Source organism: Herpailurus yagouaroundi, unplaced genomic scaffold (assembly GCF_014898765.1).
Source record: "Herpailurus yagouaroundi ecotype Mexico unplaced genomic scaffold, PumYag 222, whole genome shotgun sequence".
Classification (NCBI taxonomy): domain Eukaryota; kingdom Metazoa; phylum Chordata; class Mammalia; order Carnivora; family Felidae; genus Herpailurus; species Herpailurus yagouaroundi.
In genome coordinates, this window is record NW_024412453.1 from 15,895,449 (window position 1) to 15,923,096 (window position 27,648).

General features: G+C 51.3%; 1 protein-coding gene across 4 annotated transcripts in view; it reads right to left on the bottom strand.

The window, feature by feature from the left end:
- MGRN1 (mahogunin ring finger 1) overlaps positions 1 to 27,648 on the bottom strand; it is a 54,553-nt gene that overhangs the window by 15,615 nt on the left and 11,290 nt on the right. For all 4 annotated transcript variants that reach the window (XM_040459107.1, XM_040459108.1, XM_040459109.1 and 1 more), the window contains exons 2-9: positions 15,352 to 15,470; positions 13,631 to 13,719; positions 12,904 to 13,050; positions 10,803 to 10,920; positions 4,624 to 4,690; positions 3,920 to 3,969; positions 1,779 to 1,826; positions 1,111 to 1,179 (exon numbers count right to left, since the gene is read on the bottom strand). In XM_040459107.1, coding sequence (XP_040315041.1) covers positions 1,111 to 1,179; positions 1,779 to 1,826; positions 3,920 to 3,969; positions 4,624 to 4,690; positions 10,803 to 10,920; positions 12,904 to 13,050; positions 13,631 to 13,719; positions 15,352 to 15,470 — 707 coding nt within the window. The remainder of the gene's footprint in view (positions 1 to 1,110; positions 1,180 to 1,778; positions 1,827 to 3,919; positions 3,970 to 4,623; positions 4,691 to 10,802; positions 10,921 to 12,903; positions 13,051 to 13,630; positions 13,720 to 15,351; positions 15,471 to 27,648) is intronic.

A 27,648-nucleotide genomic window follows, 5' to 3' on the forward strand; every position in this document is an offset into this window, starting at 1 on the left:
GAACCAAAAAGAAAACGTGGAATGGACCCAACACCACGGAGCAAGTCTTGCACAGGGTACCCACTTACTGGGTTAAAGCAGTAAAGGACTGACATGCCCAACCCGCCTAATCGAAATGAGTGTCTGGATCAGAAGACGGCAACACTGCACAACAGGAAGCTGTGGCCCCACCACCCGTTTCCATACATAAAGTTTTACTGGAAGTTTACAGCCTTGCCCCCTGGTTTCCAGACGGCTACGGCTACTTGCGCGCTACACGTAAAATCAGGGCGCTGAATGGACACGACAGACACGGTACGGCCAGTACAGTTAAAATATATACTTCTGGGCCCTTAACAGAAAGTCGGCCAGCCTCCAGTGTTAGCATGTGAGACACACACAGGGCACTCACTTGAGGCTAAGGGCCTGATCAAGCACCAAGCTGCCCTGACTTCCAGCTTCTAGTGGGTTCCAGAGATCACAGAAGCTGGGGTGCAAGACTTCCAGACATTTTTAAGAGATGGCACTTTCACTTGTGCCTTTAAAACGATGACAAAGGCACAGGTTGATTCTCTGCTACCCTTCTCTGGCTGCGCCGGACCACGGCCCTGTCAGACACACGTTTCAGTTACAAGTGTGCAGGCGCTCGTGGCTGGGAGGTGAGCCGGCTGGCGGAGGGTAGCACGGGGTCCCGCAGCCCCAGGCTATCTCTGCTAACCTGACGGGTGGCCACCCAATGATGTTAACAAGCCAGTGAATCTGCTGGAAAAAGGACAAAATATCCCATAGATCCTGTTCACTTACTGATTTATTATTATTTTTAAGTAATCTCTACGCCCAACATGGGGCTCCAACCTACAACCTCCAGATCAAGAGTCACACGCTGTACTGGCTGAGCCAGCCAGGCACCCGTCTCTGTTAAAAAGGTAAGGAAAAATGGAGCCTGGGGTCCCAGGGCCTCCAGGAGAAGGCACACAAGGGGACTAGCTCATCCACCACCAGCCCACGGGCCCTGGCCAGGACTGGGAGATCCAGGCAAGTCCCTCCAGGAACCTGCTCCTATATGGGTGGAAGGAAAGCTAGGGAGGGAGGTCCATCTGAAGTCTGGCGGGTGTCACTACAAGCACATACCTTTGTCTCCTGGTTGTTCTTGTTCTCGATGCCATAGATCTCCTGCAGCAGGTAGCTGACCCGGTCCACCTGGAGAGCAGAGAGGTAGCCGGGCACTTGCCCGCCCCCACTCAAGGGCTCCTCTGCACCCACCTGGCCCAACAACACTTCCCGGGGGCCGGACCTGGTTCCCAGGGCAGTCGTGGTTTGAAATTCTGTCCACCCGCACCTCAGGGAACGGGCCCCATGCCAGGAGAAGGGCAGAGAATCTGCTACCTGCCCGGCCCAACCAGTTGCACGGGCAATAGGACGGGAGGCCCAGTGGTTCTGCCCCCTGGGGGGCATGGTGCCAACCTCTATATGGGCCAGGCAACCATACCCTCTGCCCACCTTACCATCCCCCTCCCCAGAGAAAAACTACTTAGAACCCACCAGTCACGAGCTGCACAGGAGTGACCAGTCAGCCCTTACACTGACCAAGTTCAGAAGCGGCCTGAGCTGCTGTGTTTCCCACACGGGTCTATGGACCACAAACACGCCCTGTGCAGCTAGACGAGACTCGGGGCTAGGAGTCAATGCTAGGACATGGGCACATGCACACACCCGAGGAGGCAGATCCAGACTTCCCAGGGCCCAGATGATGACCCTGGAGTCAAAAGGGATCTTGATGTTTCTTCTACCAGACTTACAATTTGCTTCTGCTTTAAAGGCTTCACAGAGAAGCTACCGTCGACGTGCTACAGGGGAGAAAGACGCAGAGATCAACTCAGTCAAGCGGGTACCACTTAGCACTCTGCTTGGCAAGCTGCAGGCCGTTCCCCAGCCGTTCCACACCCACAGCTGAAGGATGGAGCCCAGCCAGTGTCTCCAAATGTGGCCCTCTGACTGGGCCTCAAAACTACCTAGAGGACCACCTCCTGGGCCCGCCCTGACGCAAGTAACCCACTTTCTCTGGGTAGTTCTCTTAAGCACATTCAGGTTTATGACCATCGGCTGGAGTTCTTAGAGCCTCCCAATAGCAAGAAGCAGCACCTGGATGGCAAGAACTAAGACAACCGAGTTCTAACCCCGAAAGGGCACGGCCCAGCCAGGAAGATAAAGCATGCACACGCACACGTACACAGGAAAGCCCCAAGTCTAAACATGCCAAGAACTAAAGAGGATAGATGTGTTTGGTGGTATCTGGGGAGGCACACCACCGGGAGATGGAGGAGGTTAATTAAGGGACAAGACCTGAGATCTTGAAACAACACCAGTTGCCCCTCCGAGTCAACAGAGACCAACACTAGGCATTTTCAGGATGACAGACTCCAAAAATAAAGCAGTTTCTCATTGGGCTCTAGACTGGAAAGGCCAACGGCATGTTTGCCATTGACGGCCCCTAACTCCGCCAGAGCAACGCACAGGAAACACCATCCCTTCTGACAAGGCCGGGCTTGGGGAGCGTAGCTGGTGAGGGAGAGGCCCAACCTCTGCCCTGGGCGCTCTGTGTCACCAGCCCCTGGGGCTGGGCAGGGGGAGGCAGGGGGCACAAGACAGATGATTTAAAAAGGGGCCTCAGGCCCAGCTGCACTAATCCCTGGGGTGTCTGGAAAGACCCAGAACACAGGGAGGAGTTGGGCACTGCCCTTAATGCTCTCAAGAATGCAGACACACACCGGGCTGAGAAGGCTGGGGGTCAGCAGATGCCCATGTGCAGTGCAAAGCCCAGAAGAAGCAGCCTGAGCCTGCTTTCCTCATGGGGTCCCTGATCCTCGTCCACCCAGGCCACAGGCCGGTGCTGAAAACACTTTACAATCTCAAAGTGCAGGCCAATGTTCTGGGGACGTGGGGCTGTAAGCCATGGCCTTCTCCAACAGGGACTCACCCCACCACCTCCAGCAAGGGTCTCAGTGAGCAGGGATCTGCTCCCAACACAGCCACGCACGTGCTTGCTGCATGAACACACACACAACTGCTGGCCCCCATGAATAGCAGTGACCCCATGACATCCTAACACGGAGACAATGGGGAGGCTGACAATCCCCACCACCACAGCCAACACACCCACCGCACCCTAAGTACTGTGGCCACGACACACGAACAGCAGGGGAGACTGGGAACTCAGGTCCACACAGACGAACGAACATCTAAGTTCAAATACACATCAGGCCGAAGGTAGCATTAAGTGAATCCTTGGACGTAAATGGCCTCTTATATGTGAGGCATCCCCAACTCAGGGACCCCAGGAGGGCCTAGATGTGACCCAAGGACACGACAAACAATTGGCCCAGTTCTGTCCTCACAGACACCAGAAGTACAACAAATATCTGCCCCAGGAGTCTGAAAGGCTGCAGTGGGATGTGAGGTCAACCCAGCTCCATGGGACCAGGGTGACACAGCCACCTGGAGGGACGGCACAGCAGGCATGCAAGGACCAGGCCAGGCTAACAGGTTCCCATGGCCCTGGTGGGAAAGGCGGGGGTCCTGGGTGGTGACAACCCTGGATGACCCCTCCACATCCCAGAGAGAAGCTGGTCTATGAGCAGAGTCCTCCACGGGGGTGTCTGCGCCCCTATGCTGGCAGGTTACAGGGGGTTCTACAGGAGATGCCCCCTTACCACACACCAGACACCCTTTGAAAACCCTCCCGCAGGGGATGCTGCTTCAAAGCCCAGCCTCCTGGAGCCCAGAATATGTGGAGAGCCTCCCACCTGCCCTGAACGTCAGGGCACTAAGCCCATTTGGCCAAGGCCCAGACCCCAAGTTCAAACTTCTAGTTTCAAAACAGCACCCCTCTGCCCAGCGCTCCCAAGTCACAGTCAGAGTTAAGGGGCAGGGTGGCACTCACCTTTTCAAAGGCAGCCAAGAGCACGTGGGCGTGGCCGGTCACCTCCACAACTGCCCGGGGGGGAAAGAGGAACCGGTGGTCAGAGCTGGCCTCAGTCCCTCCTCTGCCCCCCACCCTGAACTTCTTCCTAGCTGGTGCTTTCCCAGGCTCTCTGCCAGAGACCCCAAAACCTAGGGAGGACCGTCCTCATCTTGCCTTCCCCTGCCTGGGGGCCCACTGCTCCCTCTGGCCACATCTCCACGGCTGGCTCTGCACGGAGGGACATTTCCGCAGGGCCGAGGAGCTGGGACTCGGCCGGCAGGGCTCCCACGTTGGGGGCTGGGGGGCTGCAGCCCACAGCAGTGGCAAGCCCGGCAGGAGGACACAGGGCCGGTCAGCCAATGAGAGTGGCTGCCCCGCTCTCTGGTCTTCCATCGACCCGCTGGGGGCGGACATAAAACCTGAGGCCTGTCTAGCGGCTGCTACCACAGTGGAAGCCAGGCAGCCGGCAATTCCTGAGTCGGGAGAAGGAGCTGAGGGGAGGGCCCCACAGCCCAGGAGGGGGCCCGACAGACGGACAGCTTGGGGCTTGAACCCTACGGCCTTAAAAGTGCTAAGTGGGCTGAGCCAACATCTTTCATCACGTCTGGAATCAACTCCTCGGCTGATTGAGGAGAGAAGCGTCCATGGCCTCCAAGGGGGATGCACAAGGAAAGGCCTCTCACCATCTCCTTCATCTACCACGGCCTGGATGACCACTGGAAACACGCCCCGGTCCAGGTCAAAGTTCAACTGAGGAGAAAACGAAGAGAGAACGGTCAGACTGAGCTGGAGGGAGGAGGCGCGGTGAGCAGGATGGCGTCGCGGCAGAGCTCATGCGGACACAGACAAAATGGCGAGGGAAGACAGACGTCAGGCTGCACTTTTCCCATTTCGGCGAAATAGATAAAAATGACTGACGTGGCAAACACGTGTAACTCAGTGGCAGTAAGTACATTTGTAAGGCCACGTTCACCACCTCCACCATCCATTTCCAGAACACTCTTCATGTCCCCACAGGAACCCTGTCCCCATCACCACTCGCTCCCCAGCCCTCCCCACCTGCTAAGCCCCACTGTGTCCATAGGTACGTCCGGTCTGGGCATCGATTTTTTCTGTCTGGCCTCCTTCAGTGAGCACCATGTTTTCAAGGTTCACCCATGCCACACGCGTGCCCGTGCTCCCTCCCTAAGGCTGAGTGACACTCCCACCACACGGCCAGACCACACTCGACCACTCCCAGCTAAGGGACACCTGGGCTGTTCCCCTTTGGGTGCCACGAGCACCGAAGGACAGCATCCATCTGAGCCATTTTCCGTCCTCCTGGGTGGGCACCAGAGGAGAAGGGAGCGGCGACACCGTGGCAGGCGGATGAGCTCAAGGAGAAACCCTCTCTCACTTTTCCTTCTCCTCCGTGGCTCCCAGCTGCCCCCTGGCCAAAGACCGCTCTCCTCCCCACATGTGTCTCCCTGGGCGTAGTCCACATCGGCTCACCAGCAGGGCCACAGGACAGAGGTGACCACTGCGGTCACCCGAAGCAGGGCTGCAAGGGGAGGCCCAGAAGGTGCCTGTGGGTCTCAGGCTGCCAGTGGGAGGCGGGACTGGGAGGGGCCAGGTGTTAGGATGGAGTCTGGCTCCACCACCCAAGCCTCAGTTTCCCTGTCTGTAAAAGAGGGATAAAAGCTATGCCCAGTGACCATGGTGGTCAACAAAACATGCCATGAACACCAGCCATGCAAAGCTCGGCATGTTCAGGCAGCAGGAGCTAAGGAGGACAGTGGCCTGGGAAGGCCTCACAGAGACACAGGCCATGGATTCCCAGGAACGCAGGACTACAGGAAGCCATGTGCACACCAGCTGCACGCGGGGCGGTGAAGAACGTGTTCAGGACAGGACCCAGCCAGGCCGCAGGCTCACGGCAGCCTCAGGGTACAGGGAGCCTGAAAACCAGCAAAGAAGCCACTCCAACCACTAGGACATCTCAAAAGACGCCCACACTACAATGCAGTAAAACAAGTTATGCTTATGTGGGGATGGGGCTCTAAGGGAAATCTCTATGCCTTCTTCTCAACTGTGCTGTGAACCTGAAACTACTACGAAAACTAGCCTTAAAAAATAAAAAGCAAACCATAACCAAGAGAAATAAAAACACACACCCACACCAAAATTTGTATAGTGACGTTCAGAATGGCATTACTCCTAAGAACCCAAAGGTGAAGACAACTTAAGCGCCCGTCAGCCAGTGAACAGATGAGCCGGGCATGGTCCAACCACACAGCGGAGTATCGTGAGCCGTGGAAAGGAATGACGTGCTGACAACTGCTACCACCTGCGTGAGACACGCGCTCAGTGACAGAAGCCAGTCACAAAAGGTCGCACAGCGTATGACTGTTTATTTGAAACTTCCAGAACAAGCACATCCACAGTGACGGAAGTAGATGAGTGGTTGCCAGGCGCTGAGGGAGAGGCTGGGGAAGGAATGTGGACAGGCAGAGCGTTTCTTCTGGGGGTGACAGAAGTGGACTGGGGTTACATGGTGGTGATGGCTCTCTATGAATACAGACCTTCTACGGTGGGCTCACATCTCGAGAAACCCCTCAGAAGTTCAAAGTATGAGAAGTCAAAAACGCACTTAATAATACACCTCGCAGAACTTGAACACGCTCAAAAACATCAGCCTACAGCGGGTAAAACCACCTAACACAAAGCCGATCTCATAATTTAGTGCTGAGTATCTCACAGGATCTACTGAACACTGTAGTGAAGGAGGAAAACAGAATGGCCACCAGTTTGTGGTCATTTACGCTCGTGACCATGTGGCTGACCAAAAGCCATGACTCCTGCCGCCTGGAGTCCTGAGCGAGGACTCCATTGCTAGCCCAGGGAAAGGGGAAAATTCAGACTTCGAAGTGCAGTTTCTATCCAATGTGCGTTGCTTCTGTACCATCGTAAAGTCGAAAACTCTTAGGTTGAACCATCTGAAGTCAGGGACTACCTCTATGGTAAATATCACCAAACTGTACACTTTAAAGGGGTGAAAATTAGGCCTCGATAAGCTGTTTAAAAAAAACAAGAGACATCATATGAGGACTTTAAGATGCACAACAGATGAACATAGGGAAGGGAAGCAAAAATAATATAAAAACAGGGAGGGGGACAGAACAGAAGACTCTTAAATTTGGAGAACATACAGAGGGTTACTGGAGGGGCTGTGGGAGGGGGGATGGGCTAAATGGGGAAGGGGCCCTAAGGAATCTACTCCTGAAATCATTGTTGCACTATATGCTAACATGGATGTAAATTTAAATACATACATACATACACACATACATACATACATAGAAAGGAGAAGGCCAGAGGAAGGGGCTCTGGGAATTAAAGCAGAAAGGTAAAGCCAGCAGGCAACAATGCAGTGGAGACAAGAGTACTTATCCTCTGGAAATGTATCCACACACACTTTTCACTGCATTCATGCTCAGATAAGAGCTTTGCCTTCAAGGAGTATGTACTTCAAAGGGAAAACATAGGTTTTTGAATTTACATAACTCATTATGTGTAATGGTGTATCAGAAAATGACTTTCAATGATTGTGGGGGGAAAAAACAAGCTACAGAATACTATTTCTATGCATGACGGCATCTTGACAACAAACAAATGCACAAGAGAGAAAAGTCTGGAATACACCCCCTAAATGGTCAGAAGTGGTTGCCTCTGGAGAAGATTCAACTGGAGCGCGTTTTGCCTTACAAATTCTGTATAATTTGCACATTTTACAATAAGCATACATTACTGTTGTAATCTTTAAATGGGCAAATCCAGGAAAATGGCTAGAAAGGAGGATGGTGAGACGGCAGTTAGCCATGTCTGGGACATCCCTGGTTATCACCACTAGGGGGGGCTCCTGGCACCTGGCGGGTGGAGGCCAAGGATCAACATCCCACAGTGCCCAGGACAGCCCTCACCACAGAGAATGATCTGGGCCCCAGGGCTCAACAGCACTGAGACTGAGAAGCCCTGGTTGAGGAAAAATCTGGGTTTGGTGCCCGAGTATCTGTCAGGCTTCTAACACCTGCCAATGTCCGCTTCAGCACCTTCGGCAGTCAATGACACAGTGACAGGACATCATAACAGCTGGCTCTCCATACAGCTTAACTTCCAGAACCTTCTACCTATGGCAAGTTTAAGCAGTTTCCCAGCTATGGTAATAACTGATACAGTTTCCTTTTAAAAACACATGTAGGGGCACATGGGTGGCTCCGTCATTTGAGTGTCTGACTTTAGCTTGGGTCATGATCTCGAGGTTTGTGGGTTCGGGCCCCGCATTGGGCTTTGTGCTGACAGCTTGGAGCCTGGAGCCTGCTTCGGATTCTGTGTCTCCCTCTCTCTCTCTCTCTCTCTGCCCCTCCCCTACTCATACTCCGTCTCTTTCTCCCTCTCAAGAATAAATAAACGTTTAAAAAAAAAAAAAAGAAGAAGAAGAAGAAGAAGAGGGGCGCCAGGGTGGCTCAGTCAGTTGAGCGTCTGACTTGGGTCAGGTCATGATCTCACAGAATGTGGTGGTTCAAGTCCCGCATCTGGCTCTGCACTGACTGCCTGGAGCATGCTTCGGATTCTGTGCCTCCCTTTCTCTCTGCCCTTCCCCTGCTGGGACTCTGTCTCTCTCTCCCTCTCAAAAATAAATAAACATTACACAAAATTTTTTGAAGAAAAAATATAAATACATGTAATAGAGGGGAGAATGGAAATGACCGCTTAACGGGTGCAGAGTTTCCCGCTGGGGTGATGAAAATGTTCTGGGACTGCACAGAGGTACGCATAGAGGACTATACTAAATGTCATAATGGTAAACTTTGTTCTGTGTATTCTATCACCAAAAAAAAAACAACAAAAAAAACCACAAACGAAGTGAGTTGATTTCAAAAACACACTAGCTGCGGTGATCACCAGAGAAGGCAAAGGAAAGGAAAGGTCCTGGGGTGACTCCACACTGGACAGGCCCGGAGTGGCCACCACCACTCCACGTGGCGCCTACCACCACCCCAGCCATGGCCGCGTTGCCACATGCTGATGACCTGGGATGTGGGCCTCCTGAAGCTCTAAGGGAGGAAGGGGGGTGCCTGTGTGTGGCACTTCAGACTGGTTTACGAGCCAGGTGTGCCCCCAGGACAACTGGCCTCACTGGGGGCTAGCACCCGAAGTGCTGGCTGACTCAGCACACCTACAAATGCACAAGGACCTGTTCTGCGGCCAAAATACCAAGGGACGCACTACACACGGAGGTCACCAAACAGATGCGGGCTCAACCCGGTCCTCCCCACAACGACGGCAGGGTGAGGGCACCCACGTGTCTGTCTAGCCCCTTGCTGCCCTCTCAGCCCCCCTCTCTTTAAGGAGCAGCTCTCCCGCATTCACAGGAGGGCGGGCAGGACTGCGTGCAGCCGCTGGGTATCCCAGCCAGCAGCGTGTGGACACTGAGATGGAACCACGTGCTGGAACGAGGCCGGGGGCGGGGCTGTCCCAAGGCCTGGCTGTCCAGCTCTTCCTGGGGCTCCAAAAGCCCCATCCTTCTTTCAGAAGACTTCCTCACATGAGCAGTAGAGGCAGCTTCTGCTGCTGGCCGCCAAAGCGCCCTGACGAACGAGAGCAAACACCACGGTGTGGCCTTCACCTTCTGACACAGCTCATGACCCAGAACCCACCTGCCCAGCTCCTACGCCATCCCACGCCCCGCTGCCTCCACTCCTTCCCCATAATGTACTTCAGTAATACATGACTACCTTCTTTAAAAAACTAGAGAATTCAGCCAAGTGAGAGCAGCCTGATACAAAAGGCCACCTATCATATGATTCCATTTATATAAAACATCCAGAAAGTACATGAGGACTTACCAGGGGCTGGGACTACAAACTAGGATTAACTAAGAATGGGCATGAGAGACCCTACTGGGAGGACAGAAACATTCTAGAACTGGACTGTGGTGACCACGGCATAATTCATGAATTTACTAAAAATCGCTGGATTATACACTTAAAAGGGGTGAGTTTTATGGTATGCAAATTCTACCTTAAAAGACCTGTTCAAACAACTCAGACACATATATACTGCTGGCACTCACACTATTCACGTGCAGAATGGGCTCGTGCGTGTGTAATGCAGGACTCTTTGCCTTATATCAAGACCCTGCGCAGAAATAACCACCATGTAGTTCATGGGCATCTTCTCCAGTTTCTCCTTGAGCTTTATACACACATACGGACACCTGCGGAAATGGCTTTGTGCATCTCTCTTGTCGCGTGCGTGAAATTATACTGCACCTCTGTCTGCAACAGACTCTTCTCCAGACCCAGGAGGGGCTTTCGGTACCGGTGTGTACGGTACACACAGATCCCTTCCACCTGCTGGGGCTGCACGGCATCCCGTTACGGAAACGAACCACGGTGCCCATATGATCATACGGTTCCCATAACATCAGTGAATAAGCAATCCCTTCGTCACGGACAGACAGGTTATGTCCAAATTTTGCTGTTACAGACAAAGCTCCCACTGCCATCCTTCATGTGATATAAACTGCCAGCCCCAGCCAAGAACCAGAAGGTGGAAGGGACCCTGCCAGACTGCAGTCCCACAGCCCCGACAAGGCACCACCCAAGCCGCTAACTGGAGCCTCTAACTGCTGGCGCTCTGTCCGTCCTCAATCATCCAGTCTAGCCAACACTCAAATCAAACCCCGCTCCCTGGTCCAGCGCACGCCCGACTGAGCACACATACACTCCTGAGGCTTATCAGCCACTCGAGGAATGTGAGCAGACAGGCCTGTGGCGATCGGACGGTGCTCGGGAGAGGGCTGGGACGGGGGCCAGGTTACCTCATCATCCTTCCACTCGGAGAAGTCGATCTTGAAGGAGGGCAGGGAAAACTGCTGGCTCACCCCTCTCTTGTAGTGGACGGTCTCGGACTGCAGGGCAGGGCTCCTGGGGCTGTACCTGAAGGGGCAGGCGAGAGAAAGGCCGCTGAGACTGTGCCCAGAGCAAATGGTCTGCTGTGCCCCGTCCTCAGTCTCAGTCCCCTGCCAGCCCAGGACCTGTGAGGCAGGGGCTGGCAGCCACCGGTCTGTGGGGACTGAGCAGAAATCAGACGTGAGGACCCCCTACTTCACCTGCGAGTCCTCACCCTCCCCCGGCGAGGCAGGGCCCTCGGTCTATTTGCCTCCAGCCCTGCCTGGTAACTCACCTGCTTACAAGTCCTCTGGGGCCCACAACTGCCCCACAACTGCCTTTCCAGATCTGGCTGCGCTTTTCCATTTGGCTTTTGAGGTGTGTTTACTTTAGTGAACAAACATGGGACAAACATGTGCCCGGCATGCCGTGTCCCCACAGCCCACCCTCACGCTCACTCCCTGCCATGGGCTTCTCTGTCCCAGCCACAACCCACTAAGCACTCCCAGAAGAGCAGGGCATGTTCACACCCGTGCGCATGGTGTCTGTTCTTGAGTATTCACACGGCGGCCCGCCTACACAGGCTCCCTCACTACTGATGGCCCACAGCGCTGTCCCCTAACCGCCACACGCAGGGGTGCAGGGTTCTGCAAACATTGCCTGTGCTCCACTGTGCGGTCACTAACTCTGATCTGACCAGGCGACCCGCTGGTGAAGACCAGACTCCAGTATCTCGCTATTCCCAACGGTGCTTCCAGGACCCTCTCTACATACATCTTAGCCACGTATACGAGCACGTTCCCACGGTACGTTCCCAGAAAGGGTACATGCATTTTCAATTCTGACCAACTCGGGCTTCTCCCCATTCAGGAATCCAACACACGGCGCTGACCTGCTTCCTCCACCCGCCCCACAGCAGCCACTCTTGGGGCTTCCCTCAGCCTCTTGGACAAAAGACACTCTGGAGAGCCTGACAGACTGGTGGGGGGCGGGGCTGCTCTTGTATGTACAAAGAGAGGGAGCCCCTCCACCCCCTGGAGGCCACAGGGCCTTTCTTCCCTGTGACATCACAGCCCTGAGCCTGTGATAAAGCCACAGGCTAGGACTCTGCTCCCAAGCAGACCTGGGATTTTCTCTGGGACCTCAGATCTGCCCCCTTTTCTCACTTGTCAAGAAGCAGGGAGGAGACCAGGGAAGGAGCAGGAGGGTCACGCACACTGCAGCTCAAATGGAAACAGAATTTCCAGGCTCGGATAAAGGTGCTTGGGCACAGCCTTCTGGGTCCTAGAGACGGTCTTTGTTCCGTTGACTTCTATGTTCACCCCACTCAACTCCAGCAAACTGAGAAGGGAAGCAGGCTCCCAGCCACTCCCGCCAGGTCTCAGGAAGGGAAGAGAGGGGACAGAGCAGCATTTCTGTCCTCTGTCCCCAGTGGTGGAGCCCCCCGGAGGTTCAGGACAAAAGCTCCAGGGACGGCTAAGCTGTTTGCTCACGCATCCACTATCCTTCTGGGGGCACGTCTTCCAGGTCCAAATATGACACAGACCAAAGCCGAGCTGCGCACCTTGTCCTCTTGTTGCTTCAAGGGAGGGTGCGAGAGAGGGAGCCCCGAGCCCAGTGACCCGACAGACAAAGCGTTCACTCCCTGCAGGGAGTGCTCCCCACAAACCCCAGCTACAGGTTTTCTCCAACAGCAGCACCAAGGTCCTTATACCGACCACGAGGGGGCGGCTCCAGCCACCCCCACCCCCAGCTGAGGAAACTGAGGTACCAGCAGTCCCAACCCTTGACGCCTAAGCTCCAGCACCAGAGCCAGTCTGGCCTTCAGGTGTTTTTCCTCCAACAGGACACAAGCGGGTATGTTTCTGCCCATCTGTCTGAGTCTGTGGTCACGCTGAAGTTACAGATTTCAAACTTTCGGGGCCAGCGAGACCCTTATTGCAAAGAAAACCTCCAAAATCTCAAACGCACAGCACGGACAACAGAAGCACAGCTGCCGGGCCAGCCACCACCCAGGCCGCAGACACTCACACAGCCGTCCCATTCAGGAACTCCTCCACCGCCTGGCAGTAGATGGTGATGGCCACGCGGGCGTCGGCATCAAAGGTGAACTCCAGGCTGTAGAGGACGCGCGGCTTCTCGCTGTCCTCGGAGGGGCTGTCGGCACCATCTTTGTACCTGCCGGGGAGCAGAGGGACAGAGGTGGCGGCCTCCACCCGGCACAGCAGGTGCGCCCCCCACGGGGCCCCTCAGAGGCGGCTGCCAGACGCGTGGAGGCCCACTCCCTGTTTGGGCAATAAGGCCGGACACTGCAGAGCCCTCCCTCCCTTGTGTCCCGCCCACAGAAAGAGAGGGGTCCTCTGGGTTTAGACACAGCCCCAGACGTCTTCCAGGTTTAACGTGGTTCTCAGCCTGCTGACGTGCGAGGCCGGATCGCTGTTGGTCGTGGGGCCGTCCCGTGCACTGTGGGGTGCTCAGCAGCATCCCTGGTCTCTGCCCCCACAGGCCAGGGGCACCCAATCCCCCGAGTGAAAGCGTCTGTGGACGCGGACCGACATCCCTGGGGGCACGGCCCGTTTGAAGACTAGAGTCCCATGAGCAGAGCCCTCTGTACTCACACCCTAGGAGCCCCTCTTGACTCGAGACCTGTCCGTGACCTTCTGGCTCCACAGCTGAGGGAGCAGGGACTGGGGCCACTAGCTGCTGCCTCCCCTCGCAGGCATCTGTGACCACAGCATGAGGCAAGGCGAAGGCTCACCTCACCAGTCGGAGAGAGTCTTTCCGGATGTTCACCAGGCTCCTCAGTGTCTTCACCGGCTCATGGGGGGCGGGGGTGACGTAAGGAAACTAGAAGGGAGAAACCCAAAGCCATGCCCGGTGATCCCCAGGATGTGACAGGGATAGAAAACAGGGATAATCGGAGCACAGGCACGACTCTGTACACCCCAGCCCTTGCGCTCATTCGTACAGAAGGAAACCACAGGCCCAGCAGCCGCCACAAGGGACAAACAACAGGGACCAGAACCCTTAAGGATTCTGGCCACATAGATCCAGCCATGGTCCTCCAATTCCAGGGGGACTCTCAGTAAGCATAACCCGGCCCGAGGGACCCTGGGGCTCTGAGGCCATGTTCCCAGAGGCGGGACCTGGTGCCCACTGCTGTCCTGAATAAAGTGGGCCTGCAAGGTAAGGATGATGCTCAGGAGAGACTCTGGAAGGGACTCGCACGCAAACACGCACACGCACACACACAGGGGAGCACTGGAAAATGGGAGATCTCTGGGAAATGTGCTGCAGCGGCATCAGCTCCTGCCCATGACAGTGCAGCACAGCTCTGGAAGATTCTGTCCTTGTGGAAGCTGAGGGAGGGAGGCACAGAGGACTGGAACCCCTTCCCGCCACTGCAGGGGAGTCTACGATGGCCTCAAAAGAAAAGTTTAAACAATAATAGATTTACGGGAGGTCTGTAAGAGCCAGGCCCTGCCTGCGAGCTGAGGCTTCGAAGACGGAAGGTGAGGTTGCTACTCTTGCTCTCACAGACTCAGGAGGGCGGGGGACTCAACACAACCTGGAAGCCCCAGTGGTCCCATGGGTCGGGGAGGGCAGCACTCGAGGCCAAAGCTCCTTGCCTCCCACACACTAAAGGATCAAGATTTCATGTCAACCAGCTGTTCCACTGCTAAAATAACCTAAAGATCCCTGGGCCAGTGGACATCTCATCCCCTGCCAGGACCAGGGACACCCCAGGACTCAGCAGCCTTGGGAAATGGAGTCCAGCATCTCCTGAAAGAGACGGTCTCCTGCCTGGCTCCTCACCCACACCGAGGCCCACCATTTTAAAGTACAAGACCCAGTCCCCTGGTCAGCACCCCCTCCCCAGAGGCCCTCACTAGTCCCTCTCGGTCTCTTTTGTCTCCATTCATGAATCTTTTCTTCACTGCCTGCACCCCAGGAGGGAAGAGGGTAGGATATGTCCTCCATCCCCAGCCCCTGGAGGAGTCCTAGGCACCCAGCAGGTACCAAATGTGTGCTGGACAAATGGACAGCAGCATGTAAACGTGTGCTTCCCTGATGACTAACGAAAGTGCATTTGTAAAAATGCTCACTGGCCATGTGCATGTCTCTTTTAGGTCACAACTCTCACCCACTGTTCTACAGAGTGTGGCTTCTGTTTTTTCTTTTTTAAAGAAAGTCATCCAAGAGGACTGGGATCAAATCCATAACTATCCATAAGCCCCATAGCCTGGCTGCATTGGGGTCAGCAGTGGCTACCCTGTCCCCCAGTGAGCTATCTGTAGCCATCCAACCTCTAAGGGGGCAGTGCCAGGACATGACCCCTGCACAGACATACACACATCCAGCCAGTAGCTCTGCCCATGTGAGGTGACTCAGTGCCTGCTTATCCTCAAAGCTAGCTATGGATAGCGGAGGGGAGGACCTCGCTGCCACTGCCGACGTGCCTACCCCACCGTGACCCACCTGGACCGGTCGATTGCCCAGGAAATTCAGATCCATGTTCTCTCCAAAGAGGTAACCTTCAGGGTGAGGGGTGTCGAATTTCTCACCTCCCATGAAAAAGTGAGAGGCAAAGTAGTTTCCTGGTTAGAAAAGGAAACACAATTGTAGATTATAAGGCTCGACACAGCCCAGGGGAAGCCGGTGATGGTTAACAGGCTCAGCACTGAGAACAGCTCCATTTGGAGAGAAGCCTCGCAGGCTGTCCTTACCACTCGGCTCTAGCCCCAGCCTCAGCCCTTCAACCTGGCCCATTCAACGTCTGCACCCCAACACCCTTTGTGCTCCCAGACCTCTCTTCCCTGCTCAGGGGCATATCAGGTCTTCTGGTCCATTAACCTTTCCTTCTGTGGCAGTCGGAGTTGTGTGCTCCTCAAGGATATGTCTCAGTTCCACACCTACACCTGTGCATGTGACCTTAGTTGGAAATAGGGTCTTTATAGATGTAATCAAGAGGAGGTCACACTGAAGCACAAAAGCAGTAAAAATAAGTGTACCTGTAGAACTCAGTCAAGGGACTCACAAAATAAAAGGCTATAAAGTATGACACCATTTACCTAAAACATGGGGAGGAGAGGGCTAAAGAATGGGTTCAAACTTAAACGACCAGCAACTTCATACAGACTGCTATATGCAGAAGAGGTGACATACAAACCGAATGGTAACCACAAATCAAAAACCTGTAAGACATGAAAAAAATAAAGAGGAAGGAACCCAAGTATATCATAAAGAAAGCCAACTAACCATGAGAGAAAAGTGCAGGAGAGGAGAGGAGAGGAATGGAGAAAAACAACCACAAAAACAATCACAGAACAAGTAACAAAAATGGTAATACATACATACTTATCAACAATTACTTTGAATATAAATGGAATGAACACTCCAATCAAAAGCCAAAGGGTGACAGAATGGGTAAGAAAACAAGGCCAATCTGTATGCTGCCTATAAGAGACTCATTTCAGACCTAAAGACACCTGCAAATGGAAAGTGAGGGGATGGATGAGCATTCATCATGCTAATGGTGTGAAAAGCAATCTGGGGCAGCAATACTTACATGGGACAAGATAGACTTTAAAACAAAGAGTGTAACGAGAGACAAAGAAGGGCACTATATAACCAGAAAGGGGACAAACTAACAAGAAGCAAATATCTGGCAACCAAATACACAAGTTAATAACAAATATAAAGGAAGTAATGGACAGTAATACAATAATTGTAGAGAACATTAATAACCCACCTACATCAATGGATAGATCATCCAAACAGAAAATCAACAAGGAAACAGTGGCTCTGAATGACAAACTGGACCAGATGAATCTCACAGATATATTCAGAACATTCCATCCTAAAACAGCAGAATACACATTCTTTTCAAGTGCACATGGAACATTCTCCAGATTAGATCACATTAGGCCACAAAACAAGTCTCAACAAATTCAGAAAGATCAAAGTCATTCCACACATCTTTTCTGACCACAACACTATGACACTAGAAGTCAACAAGAAAAAATCTGGAAAGACCACAAATACATGGAGGTTAAACAACATGCTACTAAACAATGAATGGGTCAACCAATAAATCAAAGAAGAACCTTAAAAATACATGTAGACAAATGAAAGTGAAAACACAATGGTCCGAAATCCATGGAGCAAAAGCAGTTCTTTTTTTTTTTATTTAAAAAAAAATTTTTTTTTCAACGTTTATTTATTTTTGGGACAGAGAGAGACAGCACATAAACAGGGGAGGGGCAGAAAGAGAGGGAGACACAGAATCAGAAACAGGCTCCAGGCTCTGAGCCATCAGCCCAGAGCCCGACGCGGGGCTCGAACTCACGGACCGCGAGATCGTGACCTGGCTGAAGTCGGACACTTAACCGACTGCGCCACTCAGGCGCCCCAGCAAAGGCAGTTCTAAGAGGGAAGTCTGTAGCAACACAGTCCTACCTCATGAAGCAAGAAAAATATCAAATAAGCAACCTAATGTTACACCTAAAGGAGCAAGGAAAAGAAGAACAAAACCCCAAGCCAGCAGAAGCAAGGAAATAATAAATGTCAGAGCAGAAATAAAGAAAATAGAAACTAAAAAAAAAAAAAAAAAAAAAAAAGTAGAACAAATCAATGAAACCAAGGCACCAGTTCTTTGAAATGATCAACAAAATTGAGAAATCTTTAGCAAGACTCATCCAAAAGAGAGAGAGAGATAGAGAGAGAGGACTCAAATTAATCAGAAATGAAAGAGGAGAAGCAACAACCAGTACCAAAGAAACATGAAGGATTATAAGAGAATATTATAAACAATTACATGCCCACAAACTGGACAACATGGAAGAAATGGATAAACTCCTAGAAACATACAACCTCCCAAAACTGAATCAGGAAGAAACAGAAAATTTGAACAGACCAATTACCAGAAATGAAATTGAATCAGTAATCAAAAAACTCCCAACAAAAGTCCAGGACCAGATGGCTTCACAGAGGAATTCTAACAAACATTTAAAAAACAGTTAATACTTATTCTTCTCAAACTACTACAAAAAATAGAAGGAAAGCTTCCAAATTCATTCTATGGGGCCAGCATTGCCCTGATATCAAAACCAGATAAAGACACTACAAAAAAGAGAAGTACAGGCCAATATTTCCAATGAACACGGATGCAAAAATCTTCCAAAAATATTAGCAAACAGAATCCAACAATACATTGTCAGGCTCTGTGCTGACAGCTCAGAACCTGGAGCCTCCTTCGGATTCTGTGTCTTCCTCTCTCTCTGTCCCTCCCCTACTCACATTCTGTCTCTCTCTCTCCTTCAAAAATAAATAAACATTAAAAAAACTTAAAAGACTCCAACAATACATTAAAATAATCATTCACCACAATCAAGTGGAATTTATTCCCAGGATGTAAAGGTGGTTCAATATTCACAAGTCAATCCATGTGATACATCACATCAAAAAAAGAAAGGATAAAAACCGTAAGATCATTTGAAAAGATGCAGATACAACATGTGACAAAGTACAACATCCATTCATGATGAAAACCCTCAATAAGGTAGGTTTAGAAAGAACAAACGTCAACATAATAAAGGCCATCTACGAAAAATCCACAACCAACATCATCCTCAATGGGAAAAAACTGAGAGCTTTCCCCTAATATCAGGAACAAGGCAAGATGTCCACTGTCACCATTTCTACTCAGGATAGTACTGGAAGTCCTACCCAAGCAATCAGACAAGAGAAGGGAACAAAAAGCAGCCAAAACATTAAGGAAGAAGTAAAACTCTCACTATTTGCAGACGACATGATACTATATCTAAAAACCCTAAAGACTCCACCAAAACAGCTACTAGTACTCATAAGTGAATTCAGGAAGGCTACAGGATACAAAATCAATGTACAGAAATCCACTGCTTTCTATACACTAATAATGAAGCAACAGAAAGAGAAATTGAGAAAACAATCCCACTTACAAGTACAGCAAAATAATAAAATACCTAGGAATAAATTTAACCAAGGAGGTGAAAGACCTGTACTCTGAAAACTGTACAATACTAATGAAAGAAACTGAAGATGACATAAACAAAAGGGAAAACATTCCATGCTCATGGATTAGAAGAACAAATATTGTTAAAATGTCCATACGACTCAAAGCAATCTACAGATTTAACGCAATCCCTATCAAATACCAATGGCATTTTTCACACAACTAGAACAAAGAATCCTAAAATTGGTACGGAACCATCTAGAGACCCCAAATAGCCAGAACAATCTTGAAAAAGAGAAACAAAGCTGAAAGCATCACAATTCCAGATCTGAAGATACATGACAAAGCTGTCGTGATCAAAACGTCTGGTACGGGCACAGAATAGACAACGTAGATGAACGGAACATAACACAAGGCCCAAAAACAAATCCACAATTATATGGTCAACTAATCTTTAGCAAAAGAGGCAAGAATATGTCATGGCAAAGGGACAGTCTCTTCAACAAATGGCTCTGGGAAAACTGGACAGTGACATGCAAAAGAATGAAACTGGACCACTTTCTTACACTAGACACAAAAATAAACTGGATTAAGTTTCTAATGTGGTGAGACCTGAGTGGCATCTCGGTGGCCCAGTCGGTTGGGTGTCCGACTTTGGCTCAGGTCATGATCTCACAGCTCGTGAGTTCGAGCCCCACGTCGGGCTCTGTGCTGACAGCTCGGAGCCTGGAGCCTGCTTCGGTTTCTGGGTCTCCCTGTCTCTCTATGCCCCTCCCCCACTTGCACTCTGCCTCTCTCTCTCTCTTTCTCTCTCTCTCTCTCTCTCAAAAATAAATAAACATTAAAAAAATTTTTAATAAATGTGAGACCTGAAACCATAAAAATCCTAGAAGAAAGCACAAGCAGTAATTTCTCTGACATCGGCTGTAGCAACAGTTTTTTAGATCCGTCTTCTGAGGCAAGGGAACAAAAGCAAAAATAAACTACTGGGACTACACCAAAATAAAAAGCTTCCATAGAGCAAAGGAAATTACGATCAAAGCTAAACAACAACCTACTGAATGAAAGAATTTGTAAATGACATATCTGATAAGGGGTTAGTATCCAGAATATAAAAACAACTTATACAACTCAACACCAAACAAAACCAAATAATCCAATTAAAAATAGAAGACACAAACAGATATTTCTCTAGAGAAAACATACAGATGGCTGACAGACACATGAAAAGAGGCACAACATCACCCACCATCAGGGACATGCAAATCAAAACTACAATGAGATATCACCTCATACCCATCAGAATGGCTAAAGTCAACAACACAAGAAACAACAGGTGTTGGCAAGGATGTGGAGAAACAGGAACCCTCAGTGCACTGTTGGTGGGAATGCAAACTGGTGTAGCCACCTGGAAAACAGTATGAAAATTCTTCAAGGGCACCTGGTTGGTTCAGTGAGTTAAGTGTCCGGCTTCAGCTCAGGCCATGATCTCCCGGTTCGTGGGTTCGAGCCCCGCGTCAGGTTCATGCTGACAGCTTGGAGCCTGAAGCCTGGAGCCTACTTCAGGTTCTGTGTCTCCTTCTCTCTCTGCCCTTCCTCTGCCTGTGCTCTCTCTCAAAAATAAATAAACATTAAAAAAAAAAAAAAGAAAATTCTTCAAAAAATTAAAAGCAGAGGGGAGCCTGGGTGGCTCAGTTGGTTTAGCATCTGACTCTTGATTTCAGCTCAGAGAATGACCCAAGGGCCATAGGATCAAGCCCCGTGTCAGGATCTGCACTGAGAATGGAGCCTGCTTAAGATTTTCTCTGCCCCTTTCCCCTGCTCACATGCGATCTCTCTCTAAAATTAAAAAGAAAAAAAAGTTAAAAATAGAACTACCCTACGATCCAGTAATCTCACTACTGGATCTTTACCCAAAGAATAGAAGAACACTAATTCAGAGGGATACATGCACCCTGATGTTTACTGCAGCATTATCTACAACAGCCAAATTATGGAAGTAGCCTAAGCATCCGTCAACTGATAAAGGATAAAAAAGAAGACGTGGTATACATATGTGTACACACAGCCAGAGGAATGTTACACAGCCATAAAATAAAGAATGAAATCTTGCCACTTGCAATGACACAGATGGATCTAGAAAGTATTATGCTAAGGGAAATAAGTGAGTCACAGAAAGACAACTACCATATGAGTTCATTCATATGTGGAACTGAAGAAACAAAACGAACAAAAGGCGGTAGTTGGGACTGGACGCGGCAGGGGCAAAAGTGCAGACATTCTGCTTACTGTTAGGTCTTTCCATGGAACATGAACCATGCAGTGCTCTTAACTAAAGGACTGAGACATGGGGCAGCACAAGGACCCTTCCAAAATCACCTAGGATCTGCACTGGGTCCTATGTACTGGAACTATCAGTGCACTTTAAGGCGCAGACTTTTTTTAATAAATGTGAGACCTGAAACCATAAAAATCCTAGAAGAAAGCACAAGCAGTAATTTCTCGGACATCTTCCCCACAACGGCCCTGTAGGGGCAGGGAACAAGGCACCCAAGGCCTGGCACGCAGCCTGTCACTGCCCCTGACCCTGGACCTGGGCTTTAACCTTGCTTGGCCTTTGGCCCACCCCTGCCACCCTGCTTGCTGACCAAACTGCCCCCATTTTCCCTCTCTCTTCACTCTCCCCCACAGCACTGTGCATGACCCGATGGAACTGTGCACAGGAGGCCCCAACATCTTAGTCCAGTTTTAAGCTTTTGTGACTGGAGGAATAAATGCTACAATCTAGGGGCGCCTGGGTGGCGCAGTCGGTTAAGCGTCCGACTTCAGCCGGGTCACGATCTCGCGGTCCAGGAGTTCGAGCCCCGCGTTGGGCTCTGTGCTGACGGCTCGGAGCCTGGAGCCTGTTTCCGATTCTGTGTCTCCCTCTCTCTCTGCCCCTCCCCCGTTCATGCTCTGTCTCTCTCTGTTCCAAAAATAAATAAACGTTGAAAAAAAAAATTTAAATGCTACAATCTAAAACCTCCTGATGAAGAGGCAACAGACGATTTTTTTTTTTTTGGTTTTCCCTATATTGTTTACATTTTCTACAATTAACATTACTTTTTTTTTTAATATTTTATTTGTAACTAATCCCTACATCCAAAGTGGGGCGTTAATTTACAACCCTGGGATCAAGAGTCTCACACCCTACCAACTGAGCCTGCCAGATGCCCCAATTAACATAATTAACATTACTTTTAAAAGAAGAAAAAAATATTTTTTAAGATTTTTTTTTTTGTTTTAAAGAAGGCTCCACGCCCAACGTGGGGTCTGAGTTCACAACCCTGAGATCAAGAGCCTCCTGCTCTGAGCCAGCCAGGCACACAGTCCAAGAAAAATTATTTAAAAAAATATATGAGGGACACCTGGGTGGCTCAGTTGGTTAAGCGACTGACTCTTGGTTTCGGCTCAAGTTCCTGAGTTCCAGCCCCACATCGGGCTCTGCGCTGACAGTGTGAAGCCTGCTCGGGATTCTCTCTCTCCCTCTCTCTGCCCCTCCCCCACTTCCTTTTTCTGTCTCTCAAAATAAATAAATAAACTTGAAAAAAAAAAAAAGACATGGTACAAGATGTGGTAGTATCACAAAACTGGAAGCATGTTCTGGAAAGACCAATGAACTGTCCACTAGTAGACTTAAAGGTGTGTGAATTATACCTACAATAAAGCTATTCTTAGGGATTGGGGGAACCTGAGTTGTCAGCTAGGAGTCCATCAGTAAGTTTTTTGATATTAATCTTTAACGTGATTTTTTGGGGGGCACAAAACTTGGAATTAGATGCTATTCTTTATCAAAACCCTGTTAATTCCCATCTACTTATTTACGTGACATGGGTTCTCAACTTCAAAGGAAAACCAGAACCAGAGCTTGTGCTGACCTGGTCTCACTCTAGCCGTGGGTTATGTTCAACCGTGACCACAGGAACCAATCAGGGACGAAAGGAGCCCACTCACCTAAGAGACACCTTTTTGATGTATTTTACGTTCGATGCGTATTTAGGTTTACTATTTATAAAAACTGTAACCTCAGGGGAGGTGCTGTGGAAAGACATATACAACGTGAGGAATGGGAAGCATGGGTTCTGAAGGAAGGGCATTCGCTGTGTTATTCTCTGTGTTTTGCTAGGTTTTTCAAAAGTTCACGTTTTTAAAAAGGAACTTTTAGGGGCCCCTGGGTGGCTCAGTCGGTTGAGCTTCCGACTCCGGCTCAGGTCATGATCTCACGGTCTGTGAGCTCGAGCCTCGCGTCGGGCTCTGTGCTGACAGCTCGGAGCCTGGAACCTGCTTCAGATTCTCCCTCTCTGCCCCTCCCCTGTTCATGCTCTGTCTCTCTCTGTCTCAAAAATAAATAAACATTAAAAAAAAATTTTTTTTTTAAAAGGGAACTTTTAAAGGAAGAATGTGTGCGCAGAGGACCAGGGAAGGAGTGTGTGTTCGTGCGTGTCTGCGCGTGCATACAGGTGTGTGGTGTACCCAGCTGCAGGGGTGTGCCGTGCATGTGTGTGTGTCTGGGCATGCGTGGTGTGTGTGTGTGTGTGTGTGTGTGTGTGTGTCTGTGTGTGTTGACACGGTTTAGGACCAAGAGGAGCAGGCCGAGCTCTAAAGACGAGGGAGGGAAAAGAGCAAGAAAACACCATGAAGGGGAGAAACGGAAAGGCAGACAGACAGGAAGATGAAGAAGACAAACCACCACCTCAGCCACTGGGCTCTTTCCTCCATGCCCCCTGATACGGAACCCACGGAGGGGACACAGATCCTGCCCCTCCTCTCCATGCAGGACGACATCAGAGGTCCCCTCAAAGCCCCGTGACTTAGCCCCATGCTGAGGCCACCCCCACGTCCACCCCCAACACACACAGGGACAGCAGCCAGTAAATGGGGTCATCTCACTGATCTCACTGCAGGCTGCAAAGGGTGGCTGTTCGCACACAAGGAAAGAGCCGCGTGGGAAGACCGTCCCCATCAGAAGGGCTGAAAATCCTATGGCCACGTGGAAGGCCTGCTAGAGGCGATTTGGGCCCAGAAGCCCTGGCTACGGGGCACTGACACGCTCCAGGACCTCACAGCCGCAGGGGAACCCAGACGCTTCACCTCCTGTGCGCCGGAGGGATCCACACTCTGCCCTACTTACAGGTGGCCAGGTGACCTGGATAACCAACAGGTGACCAGCCACAAAATTAAGACCAAGGGAGACCCCCTCCCCTGGGGGCCTCCCAGCATTCCCACACACGGCTCTGTTGTCCTTTACACGTGGACGGACACATGTGTTCATCATCTTTTACAGATGAGGAAAATCAAAACCACAAGGCTCCCGTTAGAGGCTGTTTCAGTGATGGCTGGTGCAGGTGGGAAGGTGCTGTCCCTTCCTCACAGGCCACAGAGCGAGCCAGGAGGGCTCCTGGGGCTGTTTTGTCTGGTCACTCTCAAATGACTGGTGGTATATACACATGGTGTACCAGGATCACCATTTACAACCCCAAAAAGGCAACACTCTAAATTACTTAAATGAACTAATAACCCTGCTAAGGAGCGAGGCACCAGGACACTCAAACTGTCCCTGGGATCAGAGTAAAGGTCAAAGCCCGGAACATTCCACACCAAAACTGTCAGGGCCCCCCAGCAGGCAGGGTGAGGAGTGGAGTGAGAAAAAGTGGGATCCTAACATTCTCCCCAAAACACCCGCTCCACTCTAACCCTTCTTAGCTACACATTCACAAAACCCAAGTTTCATCAAGAGACCAGAGTTTGGGACCCTGCTACAGAGCGAATGTTTACTTCCCACCCCCCTCAAATTCACATGTTGAAATCTGACCCCCAATGCGATGGTACTGGGAGCTGGGGCTTTGGGGAAGTGACTAGGTCATGAGGAGGTGCTGTGATGCATGGGATTAGTACCGTTACAAGAGGCCCTCCAGAATCCCCTAACCCAGCCGTGTGAGCACAGCGAGTAGACAGCTGTCTATGAACCAGGAAGAGGCTCTCACCAGACACCGAATGTGCTTGCACCTTGATCTTGGACTTCCCAGCCTCCAGAACTGTGAGAAATAAGTGTCTGTTGTTTATAAGTCACCCAGACTGTGGTGTAGACACAGCAGTGCAGACAGACTTGGACATACCCACTGGGTCTAAGGTCCCAAGTCTGGACCCCTGAGAAGCATGTGCAGCAAACCCACCAACCGATGGGATCCCCACAACAGAAAGAAGGTGGGCAGGTTCCAGCCACCCGGAATCACCTGGGGACAGCCACCGCCATCACCGCCAGGGCTTCATCAACTCTTGGTGTCACCCAAGACCTCAGCGAAAAGCCCTCACTAGGTGAAGCAGCGAGGGCTCCTCCTCCTAGGCATCTGTTCCAATCGTCCCCGAGGGGCCTCTACACTGCTGGAGGGAGCCTGGGATGTCCCAAGGGACCTTGGGAACTCTAGGGCCAGAGTTCTTCATTGAGGATGAGAATGGAATGATGTGGAGAATGAAGTGACTAGTGCCATGTTCTAGCAAGCTGACGGTCTCAGGAAGAAGCAACACCTGTGGGCTTTGGTGAAGGGAGCCCCCTAGAGGCTACACCTGGGAGCCTGGACTCCTTCAGAGCCCCTGCCCGCACCCTGGCTCCTCGTGGGGACTCAGGCCGGGGGGGCCCCCACCTCCTGCGATTCTCAGCAGCGGCCCACCTTCCTTCCCCACCCTTCCAACACACCCGCACCTCCTGGCCTCAAGTCTCTGTGTGGTTCTAGGTAACGCAGGACACGCAAACTCGGTTCTAGGTACCACAGGCTCCCTCCTTGCACTCCAGACGTTCCAGACCAGAGACAGTGATGCTATCCCCAGCAGCCAACATCCCCATGCCTCAACCTACAGGGCCACGAACGAGTGATTCTGCTCTGCCCTCTGTGCTGCCTACCTCACCTTGCACCACCTTCCTGGGCCATCCTCTGGGATTCAGGCACTTTCTCCATTCCCTGTGACCCAAGAGGCTGCCCCCACCCTGCCACTCAGCAGTAAGGCCTCTTACGAACTCCCTGCAAGCCCGCTCCATAGCAAATCCTCCTGCCCCAACAGTCTTCACAGTAGGATCATCACTGTTTTTCTTTATTTGTTGGTTGGTTCACACTCTGTCCTCCTCCGCCCACGACCAGGGATCACATGCATGTTCACTGTCCTGTATCCCAGTGACCACCACCCTGGCTTGCACACAGGAGCCTGGTAAAAACCAGTTGAATGAACGGAGGAAGGTGGATGACACAGTTACTACGATTTGACAGCAGAGGAAATAGGAGGCACAGAGCGGTCACATGACCCGCTCAAGCCACAGCACCAGCCAGAGGTGGCGTCCTCACTGAAGACCTGTGTGGACCCCAGAGCTGCATGCTGCACACTCAACTACTCCAGCCCACTGTGTGCTCTTCGCACACCGCCATCCAATTCTCCAGTCTTCGGTGGACACCGACTGATGACCTACAAATTCAGCTCTATCCTGACACCATCCACCTGGAGACAGCATCAGATCCCACAGATGAAGGGCTCAGCCCCACACCACTGCCCCCTCCCTTCAGATGCCAATCCCCAGTCCGGGTGGTCACCTGTCAACCGGCTATAAGCTGGACATTCCCACGACCCCCAACTAATTTGCTCAAGCTGCTCACAAAACTCAGGAAAACAGCTCACTTACCAGATTACTAGGTCACCAGCTTAACATAAAAGGACACGCCTCAGGAACGGCCACATGGAAGAGAGGTCCAGCGCAAGGATAGTGGGAAAGGCGCGGGGCTTCCACGCCCCCTCTGAGCGCTCCACCCTCCCAGCCTCTCGCTGTGCTCACCAACCCAGAAGCCCCCTGAACCCGGCCCTTCAGGGTCTTTGTGGAGGCTTCGTCTTATGTGGGCTCGGCTGATTCAATCACTGGCTGCTGGCGACCCTCTCGATGTCCAGCCTCTAACCACAAAGTTGGCTCCAAACGCAGCCAGGCCCCATCCTTAGGTGCTTCCCCGAATCTCATCAGCATAAACTCGGGTGTGGTTGAAAGGGGCTTGTTATGAGTATCAATACCAAATTCCAAGAGTTTTTTAGAAGCTCTGTGGCAGGAACAGAGAAAACACATCACAATGTCCCCTGTCTACTCCCCGGGTAAAGCAGGACTTTAGACACCCTGCACAACCCACTGCTAAGAAACACACCTGGTGCTGGGCCCTGGGACACAGGGCGTGCGTCTCATGCCGCCCCAGTCTCCCCTACTCCAGTGGGGCTCAGAGAGGCAGGGCAGGGGGCGCCGCTGAGCAGGCGTGGGCAGGGGCTGGGAACAGTTCACTGATTCCACAGGCCATAAATTCCTCTCACTCCCTAACGGGACAGATGTTCCCGGTTACCAGCTTCCCGAATCCGCTGTCACTAGGCCCCAACTGGGCCTGACCAATGCGAGATGAGAACATCACAGTCCCCGAGTGATCTCAGGAAAGCATCTTCAGGCTCGTGAAACACCCTGCCGATTCCCCCTGAGCCAAAGTCATGCACGTACAGACAAGAGCGCTTCTCTGCTGGCCACATGCAGCCTAGGTGACCTAGTGTGGCCTGGCCTGTGTCCCCATCAGTAACAGGCAGGCCTCAGTAAAAAACACTGGGAGCAGACTGAGGAGGACAGCTCAGGATGTCCTCAGGATAAAAGGAGCCAATAATGCACATGTGAAAAGGCATCTGAGAAACATTCTATTCCCAGCCCCTCCCACCCCCCTCCCAAGCATGAAAGCCTTACC